This window comes from Brienomyrus brachyistius, chromosome 8 (genome assembly GCF_023856365.1).
Source record: "Brienomyrus brachyistius isolate T26 chromosome 8, BBRACH_0.4, whole genome shotgun sequence".
NCBI lineage: Eukaryota > Metazoa > Chordata > Actinopteri > Osteoglossiformes > Mormyridae > Brienomyrus > Brienomyrus brachyistius.
Window position 1 is genome coordinate 19,770,378 of NC_064540.1, and position 18,869 is coordinate 19,789,246.

General features: G+C 41.3%; 2 protein-coding genes across 3 annotated transcripts; one reads left to right on the forward strand and one right to left on the reverse strand.

Annotated features, from left to right (window-relative positions):
- The first annotated feature begins 554 nt into the window (after window positions 1–554).
- LOC125747021 (NACHT, LRR and PYD domains-containing protein 12-like) lies at window positions 555–14,785 on the forward strand. Of its 2 annotated transcripts, XM_049021685.1 has the most exons (13): window positions 555–2,843; window positions 3,200–3,313; window positions 3,430–3,543; window positions 4,048–4,155; window positions 4,272–4,373; window positions 4,968–5,053; window positions 5,480–7,247; window positions 8,702–8,869; window positions 10,065–10,238; window positions 10,460–10,633; window positions 10,799–10,972; window positions 11,567–11,613; window positions 12,252–14,785. In XM_049021685.1, the coding sequence occupies exons 1-13, from the start codon at window positions 2,803–2,805 to the stop codon at window positions 12,788–12,790; spliced, it is 3,609 nt and encodes a 1,202-aa protein (XP_048877642.1). In that variant the 5' UTR covers window positions 555–2,802; the 3' UTR covers window positions 12,791–14,785. The 2 variants fall into 2 exon arrangements, with proteins under 2 accessions (XP_048877642.1, XP_048877643.1); XM_049021686.1 differs by lacking the exons at window positions 10,065–10,238; window positions 10,460–10,633.
- A 937-nt stretch (window positions 14,786–15,722) lies between these two features.
- Window positions 15,723–16,473, reverse strand: LOC125747024 (G0/G1 switch protein 2-like). Its single transcript, XM_049021689.1, has 2 exons — window positions 16,336–16,473; window positions 15,723–16,128 (listed from the first exon to the last, which is right to left on the reverse strand). The coding sequence occupies exon 2, from the start codon at window positions 16,125–16,127 to the stop codon at window positions 15,780–15,782; it is 348 nt and encodes a 115-aa protein (XP_048877646.1). The 5' UTR covers window position 16,128; window positions 16,336–16,473; the 3' UTR covers window positions 15,723–15,779.
- Between the last annotated feature and the right edge of the window lie 2,396 nt (window positions 16,474–18,869).

Genomic DNA, 18,869 nt, shown 5'->3' on the forward strand with positions numbered 1-18,869 from the left:
ACCCATCATGATCATCGCTTATCCTGGTCAGGGTCCTTGCACTACGAGAGCAAACGCGACACGGGAAGAACATGCACACACACCAAGCACTGTGTTTACCCCTATCACTACAGGGATTCTCTGACTCTTCCTTCTTCTTCGTTATGGAGCGTTTGCCAAATAAAGTAAAAAGTTACTGTAAAAATAAAAAATAGTGGCTCGTGTCTGTCCATGGACAGTTAATTGTAATTTTATATTCATACTTATTGTGTGTTTAAGAAGTATAAATTAGCTCACACCATGTTTTTTCAATGCAAATAGATACACCCTGATACACTTAAGCCTAGAACTTTAAGGCAAGGTTTCTTTTTGAAAATGTAATTGCTTGTCAAAGGATCAGGAAGAGGAAATTAATACTCTAACTCTCACTATGAAGAGGTAAAGAGAAACTAAAAATTACGTCATTTTATGCTGAGCTACACGGCTCCTGAATGAAGTACAACGGGCGCAACTTTCGCTGTGTTCTTGATCCAGTGCCGCTGCCAGGTGCCAGGCCAGCTATCCCTAAGGTAACCAGGACCTTGTTTTGTCTGGCACATTTACAAGTGTGACATTGGACTCCCAAGTGGTGACAGTTTCTAGGTGGAAAAAACGTAACAAATGAAGATTATTAACGGTGACGTCACTCCTGTACGCCGTTCCGGATCATCAACCTGAAGACTTTCATGCAGGATTAGTTAGTGTAAATGGCTGGAGTGCGACAATATTTAAATTATTTTTTTAATTATATATATTTTTTTATTTTTGTGCACCACTAGGGAGCTGTAGGTAAACCACTTCGCGTTTGGGCTGATTTTGTACTATAATGTCTAAAACCAAGCACATTTCCTAAAAAGGACAATATATTGAAAGGAAAACGAAAGTACGTAGTAAGTATATGGGCCTATGAAACACCCTTAACAGCACATTTATTAAGGTAAGATTACTGTAATGGAAAAGCTGCGGTTATATTCGATCTTCTGTTTTCCGGCTGTAATTTCTTTTAACAAAAGCAAGCCAGGCGGTTTTTAATTACAGACTTTTGATCTGCAGTATACGGTGCCTTGCGGGACTTATGTGGTATATGCGCGACTATCTATACATATCTTAAGGAGATGTGTGATGGCCGATTCGTCAGTTTTGGAAAAGTGAAATAAAATTGTAAATATTCAAAATTGTCCATGCACACACTTCAAGTTTCTTAAAATGTATATTTAAAGAGCAGGCTCGTTTCATAAAAGATTCAATTTTATATTCATAGACTGCTATATTATAACTGTATGCATGCTTGTCGTTTTATAAACATGCGTGATAAGTCCTTTCCTCCATTAGTGTATATCTTTACTTTATTTGGCTCTCCAAACTTGATCTGCCTTCTTCTTCTGCAAAAATAAGTGAATACGCTTGTGACCAGTTAACAGAATCACCACTTAAACCATAAAGCGACACACTTTTCATTGTGTTTCGATAGATGTGTAAAATCTTGTTAATAGCTACGATTTCAACTGTAACGAGACATCCATCTTTGTTAATTACACTGTATCCATTAAATGTGCAATTGGACAATAAATAAATGATCTGATAACTAAAAGTAAATGAGACCAACACGTCCACTTAGTGTGCTTTGAGCAGTGGCTTATGGGGGTGCACAATGCACACCCTTGGAGTTCTATACATATTTATTAAGAATTGTACTTCTATATTCTATATTTCCATACATAGCCTACTTATTAAGAGGAATAGTGCAAGCAATAAATGCGTTACTGTGTTGACCCGAATATAAGACGTATTTTTTCCTCAAACTACTCGTGATGTCGTCTTATATTCCGGCGAAAACTTAGCAAACTGCAATTTTAATGACTGCTCCTTTTCAGGATCATCTAGTGTATACCTAACATTAGTTTAAAGTGTACGGTCGCTATTTTGGCATAAGCTCTGCAAGCGCTCTTCAGGCAATCTGTAATCATTTGCATCCTTGAGGTTTAAATTACTGATGAATATAGGTATTTGTGGGAAATTGATTCATTTTGAACTATTTTTTTTCTTTATAAATACTGCAATACTTATTGCAGAAATTGATATTTCCCAGTGTCATGCAGCCTATTCAAGGAATACATTCTACAATAAGATATGTAACACAAAAAATATTCAGCATGGGGCAGTAAAGTGATATGTGGCAGAGGGAAGTACGATGTGAAGCAGCGGTTAGAATACAGAGGATGCTGCAGCGTGAAGTATTTAGGGCCCAAAAAGTAAATAATGCAGACAGATCAAGTAAAGTGTGATTTTTGCAGTGCACTGTCTGTGAGAGTGCGCACAACCTGCATTTTCAGATCTGATAAACCTATAGATTTATATTAATATTTCCCTAAATAGCCTATTCATTGAGCTAAAGGATGAAAAAATGAAGAAGTATGTCTAAAACAAAATAGGACACTCATGTCAAGTACAATAAGCAGTGCACTGCATGTGGGACAAAGCACTGCAGCTGAATTTTTAAATATTGTATTTCTGTAACATTTAACATATAACATGCATTACCAACTCCTGGAATCCCTGGCCAATATGTGAATGGAAGTTGTTAAAGATACATACAGTGCCAGACATAACTCCACTTTTCCGTGTGCCATGGTGTCTTTAGAGGCTCTTGTGAGACTCACACCCCACAGCATGGTGAACAGACTGCTGCCCCTGTAAGGAGGCTCTGGGGATGAGGAGGAGGAGAAGGAGGCCTCTGGGAGGAGCCTTTCTGAGGCACATGAAGAAGAAGGAGCCGAGTCAGTTATGAGCTCTGTGGAGGCCACTGAGGAACCGACCCCTGAGAGGTGAGAGCCATTGCAGTGTGTTACATATCTCAGGCAAGTGTTATGAATTAGCAGATAATTAAATCTTGAGACGCAATAAGTCATTTTTAAGCATTTTGACTCTGGTGTTCTTGTATATTCACAGTTCCGGTCCTGTAGGGCAGAATCCAACACTGTTTTCAGATTTCCTTGTTGAAACACATCTAGAAAATTTGGCAGTTAGCTGATTTAGGATGTGTTTGAGCAAATCTGCAAATTGGAGTTGGAGAACCCTGCTCTGTAGCATTTAATGCATTGTAACAGAAGCTTACGTTACACTTAGCTTAATCTTCTTGTTAAAACTGGAATATCAGTCTTTTGCTATGTTCTCCTTACAGGGTACAGCAGGAGAGAGCCGTGTCACCCGTGCCCAGCTGTCTGTCCATGAAGAGTGAGGACTCAATACCTCGGTCGATCACCTTCAAAGACAGACGAGAGAAGTTCCATCCAAGGTTTTTTTTTTCCTTCAACACTTCCACTTTATTTTGAAATGGCATGTTGTCATGGGAAGTTAACCTACAATATGGAAATGAAATTAACTCGATCTGTCTTCATGTTCTCCTTACAGGGTACAACAGGAGAGAGCCGTGTCACCCGTGCCCAGCTGTCTGTCCATGAAGAGTGACGATTCATTGCCTCGGTCAATCACCTTCAAAGACCAACCAGACACATGTGATCCAATGTACTTCAGTTCTGGTTTACCTTGTTTACTGTCCTTCTTTTGTTTTTTGATGTTTTTAAGCACTATTCAGCATATAACAAAAATTTCCCAGACATATCTGTCAAATGTTGTATACATCATATATTAGACTTTTATTATACATTATATTAATCTGAACAAATTCCTTATCAACGTTACAAAAATATAAAACAAATAGCAAAAGGTGAAAACTATTAACAAGTAGGGAGTGACCTTTTCCTTATGACTTAATCATTAATTTCTAAAGATAAAATCAGACCTATGGGGCACTACATAGTTAATCCATTTTTCCCAATGTGAAACAAATTGTTCTAATTTATGGCTAACAAATGCTATTATCCTGTCCACTTTGTAAATGTCTATTGTAATTTCCATCCATGTATTTAAAGTTGGGCTCTCGTGTCCTGTCCTCCTTTCATGTGAGGTGTACCTCAGTTTAATAGGCTGAGGTTAAGTGGATCGTTTGTGTCCACATTCTGATTCTAGGGTCCAAATTAAGAGAGCAGACTCCCCCAGCTGTCTGTCCATGAAGAGTGAGGACTCAATACCTCGGTCGATCACCTTCAAAGACAGACGAGAGAAGTTCCATCCAAGGTTTTTTTTTTCCTTCAACACTTCCACTTTATTTTGAAATGGCATGTCTTCATGGGAAGTTAACCTACAATAAGGAAATGAAATTAACTCGATCTGTCTTCATGCTCTCCTTACAGGGTACAGCAGGAGAGAGCTGTGTCACCCGTGCCCAGCTGTCTGTCCATGAAGAGTGAGGACTCAATACCTCGGTCAATCACCTTCAAAGAAAGACCAGATATGTGAGATGTGTGGCTTTAGCTTCCATCTTTGCTTCCAGTTTATCTTCAAACCATGTGTGCATGTAAAAAAATGCCTCAGTAAGGGGGTGATATTAACTAAAAAGTCTGGGAACGCTTTACTTGAGGGACACAAATACTTAGTAGTAACTTACTGCTGAAGAACAGATTATGAACAAATATTGTAGCGACCAAAAAAAGATGTCATAATTCATTAAAGATGAACGAACATGAGATCAGGATTTCACTCGTGTTATTCATCACTTGTTCCTTCAGTAGTTATTTAAAAGTTCACAAAGATTTACTGAATGAACAAATATAGTAACTGCTTGGGATAAAACACGTGCCACAGTTGGTAAATGATGAAATAATATGAGATCAGTATGTAACTAAGATTTAGTTTGTGGTTAAGTAATCCACAATTAATAGTATAATACTACATTATTTGTGCCCCATCAACTGAGGTGTTTGTTTGTTTAAAACTTAAATAATTGAAGGTGTATCTCTATGCCAGATGAATATACAGTAAACAGATTAAGTTGAATGCACAGTCTATGTGTGATCTAAAACTACAGTAATAAAATGTTCCATTTGCAGGTCCCATCTTTCAGAAGAGTCCATCTGTCTGCTGCAAGAAAGAGACCAGTCCACAGACTTCACACAAACAGTGAAGGACAGGGAAAGTACGATTTTTTTTCTTATAACTGCAAGAGGGTTGGTTACACAGGTTTTAGAGTTACAGGTACAGCATTAGTTAAAGCTGTTCTTGATGGCCTGTTGTTGTCTGTAAGAACTGAATGTGCTTTACTCATTACCCATGAACTGCAACACTTATTGCTTATCCTTCAGGTTGGCATGGGTCTAACATTCAGACACACCCATAGCCAATGATACATGATTCACGGTGGCCCAGGCGATGGGCTACTTAGGTACCAAGAAACCCAGTGTATTTTGACCATCTTAACGGTACCATTTTCCCCTCCATCATAAGGGTTTCTAAGTGAAGCAGGTCGGACAAAAAAATTCAATGGCTATGGTGCATTTATTGTAGTTCTTCCTGAAATTTTACTGACATTAGGCAATAATACATATAATCCATGTTCTTTTAGATGTGTCCAAAAGAGAAGTCCGGCAGGAATTGAAAGCAAGGCTGAAACAGAAATACCAACACATATTTGAAGGGATAGCAAAGCAGGGAAATCAAACTCTGCTCAATGACATCTATACAGATGTGTACATTACGGAGGGAGAGAGCGAAGGAGTTAATAATGAACACGAAGTGAGGCAGATCGAGACGACAGCCAAGAAAACAAGCACTCTGGAGACTGCGATCAACTGCAACAACATATTTAAGCCTTTAACCAGTCAAGAGAAACCAGTCAGAACTGTGCTGACAAAGGGGATCGCTGGCATTGGAAAAACAGTCTCTGTGCAGAAGTTCATCCTTGACTGGGCAGAAGGAAAAGCAAATCAGGATGTTCATTTCATGTTTCCTCTTCAGTTCCGCGATCTTAATCTTGAGAAGCATAAACAATACAGTCTTATGAGTCTGCTTCATCGCTACATTCCAGAACTAAAAGTGAATACAGATGATGAACTTCATAGAGTCAAAACTGTTTTCATCTTCGATGGTTTGGATGAGTGTCGACTTCCTCTAGATTTCCAGAATAATTTTATTTGTTGTGATGTAACAAAGACAACGTCACTGGATGTGCTGTTGACTAACCTCATTAAGGGGAATCTGCTCCCATCCGCTCTTCTCTGGATAACCTCCCGACCAGCAGCAGCCAGTCAGATCCCTCCTCAGTGTGTCCACCGGGTGACTGATATACGAGGCTTTAATGATCCGCAGAAGAAGGAATACTTTACAAAGAGATTTATCGATCAGGACTTCGCCAGTATCATATTTTCACATATAAAATCATCAAGGAGCCTATTCATCATGTGTCATATACCAGTATTCTGTTGGATTTCGGCAACTGTCCTTGAGCAGATGTTTAATGACGAAGAGCAAGAGGAAATTCCTACAACTCTGACACAGATGTACACACATTTCTTGCTAATTCAAATAAACAGAAAAAATCAGAAGTATCATGCAATGAATGAGCTGCTACAAAGTGACAAAGAGATCATTCTGAAACTAGGTGAACTGGCATTTCAGCAGCTGGTAAAAGGACATTTAATATTTTATGAAGAGGACTTGAAAGAGTGTGGCATAGATATCAGTGAAGCTTCAGTATACTCTGGAGTGTGTACAGAAATCTTTAAAGAAGAAGATGTGATGTCTCAGAGGAAAGTGTACAGCTTTGTGCACCTAAGTGTTCAGGAGTTTTTGGCTGCAGTCTATGTGTTTGAGTCATTTACAAACAACAGCATTAATGTGCTTGAGGAAAGTGCAGCCACTGTAAATGTGTCCATGACTTACCTGCACAAAAGTGCCATTGATAAAGCTTTACAGAGTAAAACTGGACACCTGGACCTTTTCCTCCGCTTCCTTCTTGGCATTTCAATGGACTCCAATCAGAGATTCTTGCAATGTCTGATGAGACAAGCAGAGAGAAGCTCAGAGAGTGTTGAGGAGACCATTAGATACATCAAAGAGAAGATCAGGGGGAATCTGTGTACTGAGAGGTCAATTAATCTGTTTTATTGTCTAAACGAGCTGAGTGACAACTCTCTAGTACAGGAAATCCAAAGTTACCTGAGCTCAGGCGGCCTTTCGACAGAGTACCTCTCAGCCGCACAGTGGTCGGCTCTTGTCTTTGTGTTGATGACATCAGAGGGAGAGGGAGACATCTTCGATTTGAAAAAGTACATCAAATCAGAAGAAGCACTTAAAAGGCTCCTTCCAGTGGTCAGGATCTCCAGAACAGTTCTGTAAGTATATGCAATTGAAATGGTGTTAAAATTCATATTTCATGCAGAGCCAATTACACTCATTGACAGAAAAAACACCCAGAAGGTAGTGGTGCAATGAAATGAATCTGCACATGGTGAAAGGTCATGTGATTGTATCGCAATGATAATAATTTCAGATCAAATAGACAACAGAGTTGGCAGTATGGACACACTGCTGACCCCATGTCAGTAGGGTGTGGCACCCCCCTCCCCCCCCTCCCAGGCCTGGATATATGCGGCGATACGGTGTGGAAGGGCGTCATACAGCAGTTGTATCCTCTCCCGTGGCATGTCGGCCCACAGTTCTTGTAACTGGCTCTCGAGATCCTGGAGACTGGCACTGGGTCTGAGTTGACGTCTGAGCTGATCCCACGCATGTTCGATTGGGCAAAGATCAGGGGACCTGGCTGGCCACTGGAGGACCTCAACATGACACAGGCAGTCCATAGACACATGTGCCATGTATGGATGGGCGTTATCTTGTCGTGCTGTCTCAGGAGGGGTAAGTCATGCGGAAACAGGGTGTCACTGGTGTAGCACTGTGCCGTCAGGGTGCCCCGAATCACTGCCAGAGATGATCTGAAGTCTTACACTATGGCTCCCTACACCATGATGCCAGAAGTAATGCCCCACAACACTGGCAGGATTGGTTCTCTCCCCTTGGCGCTGCCATATGCACATATGATGGTCATCCATGGTAATGCAGACTTGAGATTCATCCCTGAACACGGCACAGCGCCACTCATCATCATTTCATGCCTCCCAGTTATGGCACCACTCCAAAGGCAACAGTCTCAGCGCTAGTGTTATCGGCAGCCTACGCATGGGATGGTGAACCCGTAGACTGGGATGACACAGGGTGTGTCTGAATGGCAGGCAGGGATGTCATGGGGTTCAGTAATGCTTGGCACACAATATAACGATCCTCCCTTAGTGTGGTCTGTCTTGGGCGACTGTGACGTCTGCATGTCCCACATGCCGGCCAGTTGCATAATGCGACCACTCAGCCTCATGCAAACCGACAATGTGACCATTATCAAACTCTGTCAAGTGCTGGAAATGCTGGAAATCTATGAGGCATCCTCTGTGTCTGGTGACTAGATGTGCCAACTCCTTGCAAATTGAGTCATTCACATACCCATTGCTGGTCTGCACATGTACCAAATTACATCCAAATCAGACCAATACTTCTGGGTGCTTAACTTTTTTTGTCACTGAGTGTATTTATTTAATCTCATTTAATAGTTTTGAATTATTTACATTTTCCCATTGCTTTCTCAAGAGTTTTTATAAGAAAAGGAGGTATGCAGCATTTTAAATTTTCATAAAGGCTTTTGAGCAAAAACAGCTCACGTAAGTCAAAATGTGTTTTAAACATTTTAGTTTTTAAATGCCACAGATGTACTACAAGGACCATTTTGTCTGCTGTTTAGCCTGGACCAGTGTAACCTTACAGAGGACTGTAGCGAAGACCTGGTTTCAGCTCTCAGCTCCCCACAGCTGAGAGAGCTGGACCTGAGTGGCAATGACCTACAAGACTCAGGAGTGAAGCTGTTCTCTGATGGACTGAGGAATCCACACTGTAAACTGGAGATACTGAGGTCAGTACTGCTAGAGAACTATAACTGTAAAGTGGAGATACTGAGGTCGTTATGACTGGGAAATCCATGCTATAATGGCGCCCGTTTTACATACAGTGGATACTAACATCTCTAATGCCAGCAGCACATTTATAATAACCATGACAACCCCAGGCTCCTTGCAATCTTCTATGTCTTATTCTAATGAACCTCTCAACATTATGGACATTACTACGCACCCCCTACACACCCTATTGGCCGGACAGTTTTTGTGGCTTTCCTCTGGCCACTGTGGTTTCCTTCCACAGTACAAAAACTGTGTGAATTGGAGATGCCAGATTACCCATTGGTGTGCTTTTGTGTGTGTGTCCTGTGATGGGTTGGCTCCCCACCCTTGGTTGTTCCCTGCTTTGCACCCATGGCCTCCGGGATAGGCTCCAGACCCCCGCAACTCTGAATAGAATAAGCAGTTACAGAAAATGGATGCTCATTCACCTAACGAGAGGGCTGGTGTTATAATCCAAATGCGACTTGGTGCTGTACTGTATTTTCTTTTAACCTTTCATTTTTGATTTTATGTCTCTGCTTGCTCTTCAGTGGTGTTAGCTTGCCATCAAGCCTCTCATTAAGTGACCTAGAAAAGGCACGCAACAACATTTACCGGCCCACCCACAATACCCTAACAGACCACTAGGGGCTCGGCCGGCAGGTTGGAAAATCCTGCTTTAGGAAAACAGTCCTCTATATAAATGTTTCACCTATATAAAACTATGATTTATTCATAATTCTAATGTGATAAATGGTGTGCAAGTACATGCTGAGAAAAGAGCCATTTGAACTCATTTGACTAGCAAGAGAAGCAGACTAAGAACAAAGAAAGATGTTTTAGGTATAACCAACTGGTCAGTGTGACTAAGCATTATAATCTGAACAGTACATGTTATGTTAAAAAGAGAAGATCATTTGTAGCTGCTGAAGGAGCAATTGCCAAAAAGTCCACTAATGTAAGAAGAAATGCTTGTGTCATTATATAAATGTCCAATGAAATTGTTCCTTGGTGCATTTACTTCCATTGGTTGTTAGGGAGTTTAACCCTGTAGATATAAAGACTGCTCACCACAGTCTGGAAGGGTCCATAATTTCTCAAAGACAAGTTGTATGACAATAAAAGGGAGTATTTAGTTAACCATCATTTTTACTTTTAATTTCTGTCTAGGTTAGTCCAATGTAACCTCGTAGTGGAGAGCTGCGAATGGCTGGCATCAGCTCTCAGATCAAGCTCCTCACAGCTGAGGGAGCTGGATCTGAGTGACAATGACCTGGAGGATTCAGGGGTGAAGTTGCTCTCTGATGGACTGAGGAATCCACACTGTAAACTGGAGATACTTAGGTCAGTATTACAGTATGAACTGGTGAAGCTGTAAAATTAAGTTAAAGGTTAGTTTTCCTGGTTAGTATATTTAATGAAATTCAAACTAGTGGAAGGTGAAGATATTGCCTGATGTACCTGTACTTCTTTGTAACTATTTCCAAATGGTTTTTACTGTTGTTTATGTTGTAAGGTTGGTCTGTGCTTCATAGTGCCATGAAAACTTGTGTTTCCTTGCTTAGATTGCACCAGTGTAAACTTGGAGAAGAATGTTGTGAAGATCTGGCCTCAGTTCTCAGCTCAGACGCCCCACAGCTGAGAGAGCTGGACCTGAGTGACAACGACCTGCAGGATTCAGGAGTGAAGCTGCTCTCTGATGGACTGAGGAATCCACACTGTAAACTGGAGATACTGAGGTCTGTGCGCTTGTTACTATTGCATTGCAAAAGCTGAAAAAATCATGGTGTCTTTGGAGGTTTGAGTGAGATTAGACTCACCCAACAAGACATCTTTACATTTACTAGGGAAAATCTAATGCACTGTGGTAAAATAATAATTCAATAATCTGTTCCTCTCTGCAGGCTGTCGGGCTGTCAAGTCACAGAGGCAGGTTGTGCTTCTCTGGCTTCAGCTCTGAAGTCAAACCCCTCACATCTGAGAGAGCTGGACCTGAGCTACAATCACCCAGGAGAGTCAGGAGTGAGACTGCTCTCTGCTGGCCAGGAGGACCCCAGCTGTAACCTGGAGAAGCTAAAGTGAGTACAATGTGTGTTGTGTAACCAAGTTAAGAAGACACACAAATCAGACAGTTAATGAAATAGATCATTTGTCAATTAACAATAAAAACAGGTATTCTAAAAGTAACTACTGTTTTGCTCATTTGTTGATCATTACACTGAAAAGTCAGTCTTAGTTAAAAATAAATGGTAACACTTTACTTGAGGGGCCACAAATAATGTAGTAGTACACTCTTACTTAATGTATTAATTAATCAGAAACTAAATGTTATTCATATACGAATCCCATGTTTGTTCATCATTGTTTATGATTTGTACTTGAGTAGTAACTGAGTTACTAAGTTACTCGTGTCTCCTCAGGTTAAGTGTTTCCAGATAAATATTAATTAATTTACTGGTTTGGAAAGTGTCCTGCTTGACTTTTGAGAACAGATGAGTTTCGACAGTGAGAGACACTGATGAAAAGGACCATTACTTTAAGAAATTAAAAATAATGAACATTTATTTTACAAACTGCTACTGTAAAATTCCTGTGTGACGTTCTACTGCCGTTACGGTACTGCGAGTTTCCGCTGCAGTCCCTCAGCCTCTGTCTTTCCGCTTCCTTTACAGCATGGAGCACGGCGGAGAGTATCGGCTCAAAGCAGGTCTGCTCAAATGTGAGTCGGTCCTGAGCAGCCTCCCCGAGTAAAATGCTGTTACTGCCAATGAGGGGAAACCAAGTTTATTATACCTATCTACCCAAGGTGGAAAGTTCAGGTTCAGAAAGTATACACCTAGACCAAGCCTAGGCCAAAATATATACACTATATGGACACATTGCAAATAGCGCTATTCATATGATAACAACACGATAATCCAGCTGTCCTTATTGGTCACAGTCACACGCTTTAATTCACTGAGCTCTTCAAAACGACCCATTATTTCACAAATGTTTGTGAACCTGACAGCATGGCTAGGTGCTTGATTTAATACACCCGTGGCAATGAATGAAACCCCTGAATTCAGTGATTCACAGTTGTGCCCGAATACTTTTGTCCAAATAGTGTACGTGGTGAAATCAGATTTATATGTCTTACACTTTGAGCTGTCCTCGGGAAAAACATCAACATAACAGCATTTTTTAAAGATAAAAGCTTTTTAAAAGTATAGCCCTTATTTTCCTGTAAGTGTCTATGTGTTTTGTGTGTTTGAGTGTGAGAATGATGGTGTGGCTCTAGGTTATGTTTCACTTCTGTGTGTTTTGGGTAAATATTGACGGTTTTAAAGATTAAATGACTGTTTCTTTTGTGCACAGATGCCTGCCAGTTTACATTGGATCTTGACACAATGGACCCGTGGCTGTATCTGTCAGAGGGGAACAGCAAAGTGACACGTGATGAAGACGGTCACATTTACCCCGAGCACCCGGACAGATTTGACTACTGGCCTCAAGTGCTGTGCAGAGAGGGTCTAACCGGTCGCTGCTACTGGGAGATCGAGTGGCACGAGGGGCCGGGTGCTAACGTGGGAGTGGCTTATCGGGGACTCGGCAGGAAAGGGGCGGGCTTCGAGTGCGGGCTGGGACGCAACGAGAAGTCGTGGAGCATGCGGTGCTTCGACGACACCTACATCGCCAGGCACGGCAACGTGGACACCGCTATCCCACCCCCGGCCTGCCCCTCCTGCAGAGTGGGCGTGTTCCTGGATTGGCCAGCCGGGACCCTGTGCTTCTACAGCATTTCCCCTGGCAAACCGACTCTCCTGCACAGGTTCACCTCCACGTTCACTGAGCCCCTCTATCCTGGCTTTGGCGTTTTCCATGGCTCCACAGTCTACTATTGCCAACTTGACTAGAGCTCTGCTTCCGAGGCCAGAGTCTTGCATTTACATGGAAAGACCAGCCAGACAAACACGCAAATCCACAAACTTGAAATACGCACTGAATTGCACGCAAACAAAGCAGGAGGCCGTAACACCGACATATAGTCCGTGCGATTCTTCAATAATGTGATAGATGCCTTCTGTAAAATCATGCAATGGAAATTACCGAGATTTTGAACAAAATAGACTTAAGGCGGACCACTCAAAATTAAATGTCTGTTGCTATTTATTAGTAATTTAAAAGCACTTGATAAGGTGAGGCTTATAGTGTTAAAGTTATTCTTTTATGTTTGTTGCGTGGAGTTTTATAACCAGTATGCTCCTTAGGCAGGTTTTTACAGCACTGGGGCAGATTTAATGAAAATTAGCACTTCTAAAACAAAATGCTTCAGTTCACCCAGCATCGAGTGCATTCCTCCACCGGCCAGCATGTTTAGGTGTGTTATTCAGGGATGCAAAATATGAAGGAATGATATCGCTTCTGAACCAGTTATGGGAACACTGCGTTATAGCAGAACTATCATTTGCACAGAAGTGCACAGAAAGTGTCACATCATAGTGAAAGTCACTACATAAAGCGTCCGCCACCACACTGGTGATATTTTCATCTCTGGCGGTGAGGAGACCTCGGGGAACCATTTCAGTCACTTCTCAGTGGGCTATGAGAAGTTCATAGAAAATACTGCTCCAGCTCCTCTAATGATCGATAGACAATAAAACAGTTAGGTAGGTGCTGTGTAAGTATGTCAGTGCAAGTCAAATAAGTTTTTAACTTACAGTTTAAGTTTCACAGTGATTCATTAATCTGTCGATCACTAATGTAAGAGGTTTTAAAGTATGGAATGGATACCGTTGATATAAAGGGCTAAAATGTGGCCTTGGATTTGATCTTATCAAGGCAGAAAATAGAAAATATCTGATAATTTAACACGTAGACTCATTGCGATTTTCCGTGCTGTTTGTAATCGATACTAAGGGACCCATAATGGTGTTGACCAAAGTGAGTTTCTCTTGTCCTTGACCAAGTCTTAATCCTGCGCATTTCAGGGTTGTACGTAGCTTAAAGGAAACTTGCTTCAATATACCGTGTCAGGACATGGGAGTGTTGTTTTGGAACTGTGAAGTTTTTATATGGGTTTGTGTGACGTTTTGCCTATGTTTATATATTTATACAACAGTAGAACTATATAAAGCGCATATTTATACAATGTAAGTTAATAGGCAGTGTTTATTTTGTACTGAATATTATTGAAGTGTCTTTAGAAGTCTTGTTTTTGTGAAAATGCTCATCTAACAGGTGACCCTCAGTAGGGTTCAGTAGTGATACTTCATCTGAATGTTGTTGCTGATCAAGTGCAACTTTTTTCATGGCTATATTTTTTATCATCTGGATGGAAACCTCCAGCAGGACTGTGAACTAGGAACGTACCTTCAGAGTGCATTTGCTTGAGCCGTCACCCCAACAGGACAATTAGACTGCAGCAACCAGTCACATTAGTAGGAACTCATAAGTTTCCAATATACAAATAAAAGTATGCTGTGAAAATTACCTGCAATTTAAAAGTGTCATAAATTGAGGGACTGTGATGGGCTGGCCCCCCATCCTGGGTTGTTCCCTGCCTCGTGCCCATTGCTTCCGGAATAGGCTACGGACCCCCCGCGACCCAGTAGGATAAGCGGTTTGGAAAATGGATGGATGGATAAATTCAAGGTGGCAGATTGTTGCCACCAGAGGGCAGGCAATAATCATATAGAATGTAATAGGAAGCATGTAACAGATAAGCAGAGCTGGAACAATCATTTCAGCATATTAGGAAACAAATACTGTTTCATCCATCCTTCCATCATTTGTCTTTGAACCACTTTTTTGAAGACGTCGAGCAAGTTGTTCAATGATATTCTGTAAAACTCTGTTCAATCAGAGTAATGTGGAATTCATTTTCTCAATAAAAATCTGCTTCTTTGTTACCACAGACTGCGTTTGTCTAACTGCGGACAGCATTTCTCCATGAGTATTACTCTTCAAAAGTAGCTTTTATCTGTGTGTCATTCTGTAATGCTGTAATTTAAGGTAAGAGGTGAGTAAAAAATAATTTATTCCTTGTATTAATAACTAATTTCTCTATAAAACAAATATCAAGCCAACCACTAACTTCAGGTTTGTCTCCAAAAATGAAACAAAAAGTTTTTAAAAATCTTCTGTTATGGAAAGCTGAGAATACGTTCCTGTTGGTGAATTTTAAAACCTATATTAAATTGTATTTTCAAAAAAAAAAAGAGACAGTGGAATAAGGTTATGGAAGTAATTTCTTTAAAATAAATAGTTAGGATGTTAAATGTCAATGTTACAATATAATAATGTTAAAAACCATCAAGGTAATTAACAAAAAGTAAAACAAAAAACAAACATAACTGATCCACACAGCTAAATAACCAGATGCTTTAACTAAAATGACATTTAAAGAAAAAGAATAGAAATAAAAAAAGTGTAAAATTAAGCTTAGTTAGGAATGTATTTTATTTTCAGCCCATGGATTAAAGCACATTGCATCACTAAATTTGGCTTTTTACATTAAAAATTATTCAGCTCCAGCATTGGAATTCAGCACGTTTCCTCTCTCTGAACATAACGTCTCGCCGCATTCACAGCAGAATTAGCGATTTCACACACTCTGAGAGTACAATACCCGGAAAACCCGAAAACCGCCCCCGATTAGCAATGGCAAGGCCTAGCCAGGTTAGGAGAGACGGTCCAGCGTCTGTCTGAGTGCGTCTTGTCCGAGCGTAACACCCGTGCCGTTCTTCCTGTGGCTGGTGTTTATGGACGGACAGCAGGGTTAGGGTTGTGCTTTGTTTTCTGTCTGAGCCTTGTGGAGTGTGTTAATGCGAGGCGCACCATGTGGGGGGCGGGGGTTTGAAATAAATATGGGATGTGCATGTGGGCTGGTCTGTCAGGGAATCTCTAGGAAGCATGTAGCCTGGTCGCAGAGTTCCGCCTTCCACCTGCCGCTGCAAGCGGCTCCTTCTTAGCCTGGACCCTCAGCACCTCCGCTTCCAGCTCCTCGCCATTACTCTGCCTCCGGGTCTCTGTCGCACCCCTTACGCGTCGCCCCTTACGCAGTGGCCGCTCCAGTTCCTCATCCAGCGACTCCTCGGCGGAGAACGGCTGGCAGATGGTCTCCACCACGCCTAGCGCCACCCCCAGCGCGGCCACTGCAGTGCCCAACAGGTACACCTTCACCATGCGCCCGCCAACCCCCTGGGCCAACATCTCCCTCGTGAACGGGATCAGGGCTTGCATTGTCTCCATCCTGCCGGAACAACATACAATTTATCATGCTGACCTGAGGATCTGCACTGAATTTTGTGGCCCCATTGTACAACATTAATTTACCTCCCATTTCATAATCTGTATAATGTGTCAGGAAACACCAGATTTTTACCCAGGATCCTGCATCATTAGAGACAATGAAGTGAACACTCACATCGCTCTACAAGACACAAAATAAAGTACTTACACAATCACAGTCCTTTTTGATTCTGGAGTACCAGAAGACTCCAGGGCCGACCCTTGTCCCTGGTGATGGTCTCAGGCAAATGTGCCGAGTGAAGTTTTAAAAGTGGTGTCTGCGGTTTTTAACGGTCTCTGTGGAAACGCCCCCGTCAAACGCCATCTGCTTAACATGACAGACATGACACCTGTGGTATTTGGGCTGAGTTCATAACATTTGCACGCAGATCGGAGAGCCAGACTCTGAAGACTCAAGAGACGGAAGAGAGGCACACAGACCACGATGCCAAAACCCCCCCAAGCTGGTGAAATTATCATTAAAGATCTGCTTTTTCTATCCTGTTCCATCAGCACTTTTATTGTGCAATGCAAACTGGCTTGGGATTTAGTATACGTCGGGGAACTGGGCAAGCATCATAATGGTTTTTAAACTCACAGTTTGACTAATTATCCATCCATTCACCCATCTATCCATACACAGTGTAAAATTGTTGAGTAAAATGATTCAATTACTGGTTAAACTGAGTGAAGCTTATGCATTAGTTTGGTCTGCAGTACAAAGTACATTCATGTTACGTGAATAAGAATAAAATTTATGTCATTATTTATTTAAATGATTTAAATGTTTAAATATGTATTTTGTGATGGTATTATTCATTAAAACGGTCATATTCCAGTCAGAAAGAACTTTCCCAATGTTTTGCTCATGGTTTGTTGTTAGAAAGTCACTCAGTTAATCCTAAAATTAACGTGCTTTTGCTCAACAGTCCGTCAAAGACAATTTGTACCAGTGTGTGATTACAACACCAAGTGTAAATTCCTCCATGGCATAAGTGACACCTGTTCCTTTTATTCCGTCTTCGCCAAACACCAAGGACAGAAACGACACAATCTGGGTTATTTGTTTATAGAAGCTATAACTCTTCAGATGTTCACATCTTCAAATCTGCACGTCATCAACAGTTAGAAGGCAAAATAATGCCTGATTATAGTACAAATAATTGATAACTATAACATACACAAAAATAAAACTGATCTATCCGCACATAATCTATTGTTTTCTATGTAATGTTGAAGCAGAAGTATACTCTGGGGTAAAACTTAAGAGTATTGCTACTAACTAAATGGGCTACTTCAGTAAAAAGAAAAATTAGTCAAACATGCATTTCTAGTGTCTGTTTTTTTGTAGACTTGCTTTCATTTCATTAAAATTCCTTGAATCAGATGAGCAGGAAATTTAATCTCCAGCCCTGATTACACTGTAATAAACATGAGCAGTATGAGGCACAGTTTTGGCACACCGAGACCGGGCAGTTTGTGGTCATGTGAGTCAAAAGTTGGTCATGTGACCAACAGGCCCAGGTTGTCTACTGTATTCACGGAAAATGCTAGTAAATTAGTGACATATAAATATTTTTTTGCTTTATAATAATTTTGCAAACTAAGACTGTTATTCTTCTAACTGCTTTAATCAAAACATTTACTGTAGGATATTCTCCGTAATGCACTTACAACGGCTGAGAAACCCTACAGACACGTACACACTTCATACCATAAGTCTATATCCTCATTTCAAAGAAGTCTTGTGTGATCCTACTAATTAGTACTGATCCACTTCATTTGAGAAACGAACATTCTTTCTTCGAAAGAGTTAGCCCATGTGAGGTACTGCTTTCAAAGTTACAGACCCCATCCATAAACATACATGGTTTAGTGTTGGGGGTCGACTGAATGTTGTGGTGGGTGTAATATCCAATCGTGCAACTAGGCTATGCTTAAGAAATAGGTAGATGGGAATAAGTTACCTAAGATGGGTTACAAGGCCAAACCCCCACCCCCTCAGGCATCAGTTGAGTAGTCAATGCGTAGCACCCAATATTTAAATTAGTACATTTTGAAGAACCAAACAGACCCCATCTACGACTTTCTAGGAGAATAGGGTTCCTTGTAGCGGTCTACTCTACGCTTCCGCAATGCCAGAATATAACCGGATGTATCTCAATGCTATACTCTTCAGTCAGAGTGGAGCTGGGTACTAATGATTGCCCCCATTTAGTTCAGGGAACAGCACATCAGGAGCTGCGGTAAATACGAGATTGCCAGTCAGCAGTCTCCATGGCAAAGGAAGGCTGGGTGCAGACATTTAGTCAATACAGCCACACCTTTTCCTCACTGCAGTTAGTCAGTGTAGCTGCGGAATGGCCCAGGTGAACATGTGTAGCCTCAGGGCACAGTTTTTAAATACCGTGTACAATCAGCTGTCTGTGAGTCAGTGGTGAGACAAACTCAGAAAGCGTTATCGTTCTCTTCGGCCATTTATACAGTGTGTCCATATGTCAGTGTGGCTGCCAATCTGCTTGTCTTGTAGTGTCTCGTATGTTCATGTATGTTTCAATCATCAATGAACAGTCATATTTATACAGAAGTTTTCTGTTCCTCCTCCATCCCTGACTCTGCCTGCAGTCCATTTCTATGGAGACGCGGGCATACCAGAGCATCATGGGGCTGTTAATGTAACCCCCCCCCCCTGGCAGCCAGGGA

Coding starts and splice junctions, on each gene's coding strand:
- LOC125747021 (XM_049021685.1), top strand. CDS start 2,803: ATGAGCTCTGTGGAGGCCACTGAGGAACCGACCCCTGAGAG. Junction 4,374..4,967: donor TTCAAAGAAAGACCAGATAT/GTGAGATGTGTG, acceptor TTCCATTTGCAG/GTCCCATCTTTCAGAAGAGT. Junction 5,054..5,479: donor AACAGTGAAGGACAGGGAAA/GTACGATTTTTT, acceptor ATGTTCTTTTAG/ATGTGTCCAAAAGAGAAGTC.
- LOC125747024 (XM_049021689.1), bottom strand. CDS start 16,127: ATGGAGACAATGCAAGCCCTGATCCCGTTCACGAGGGAGATGTTGGCC.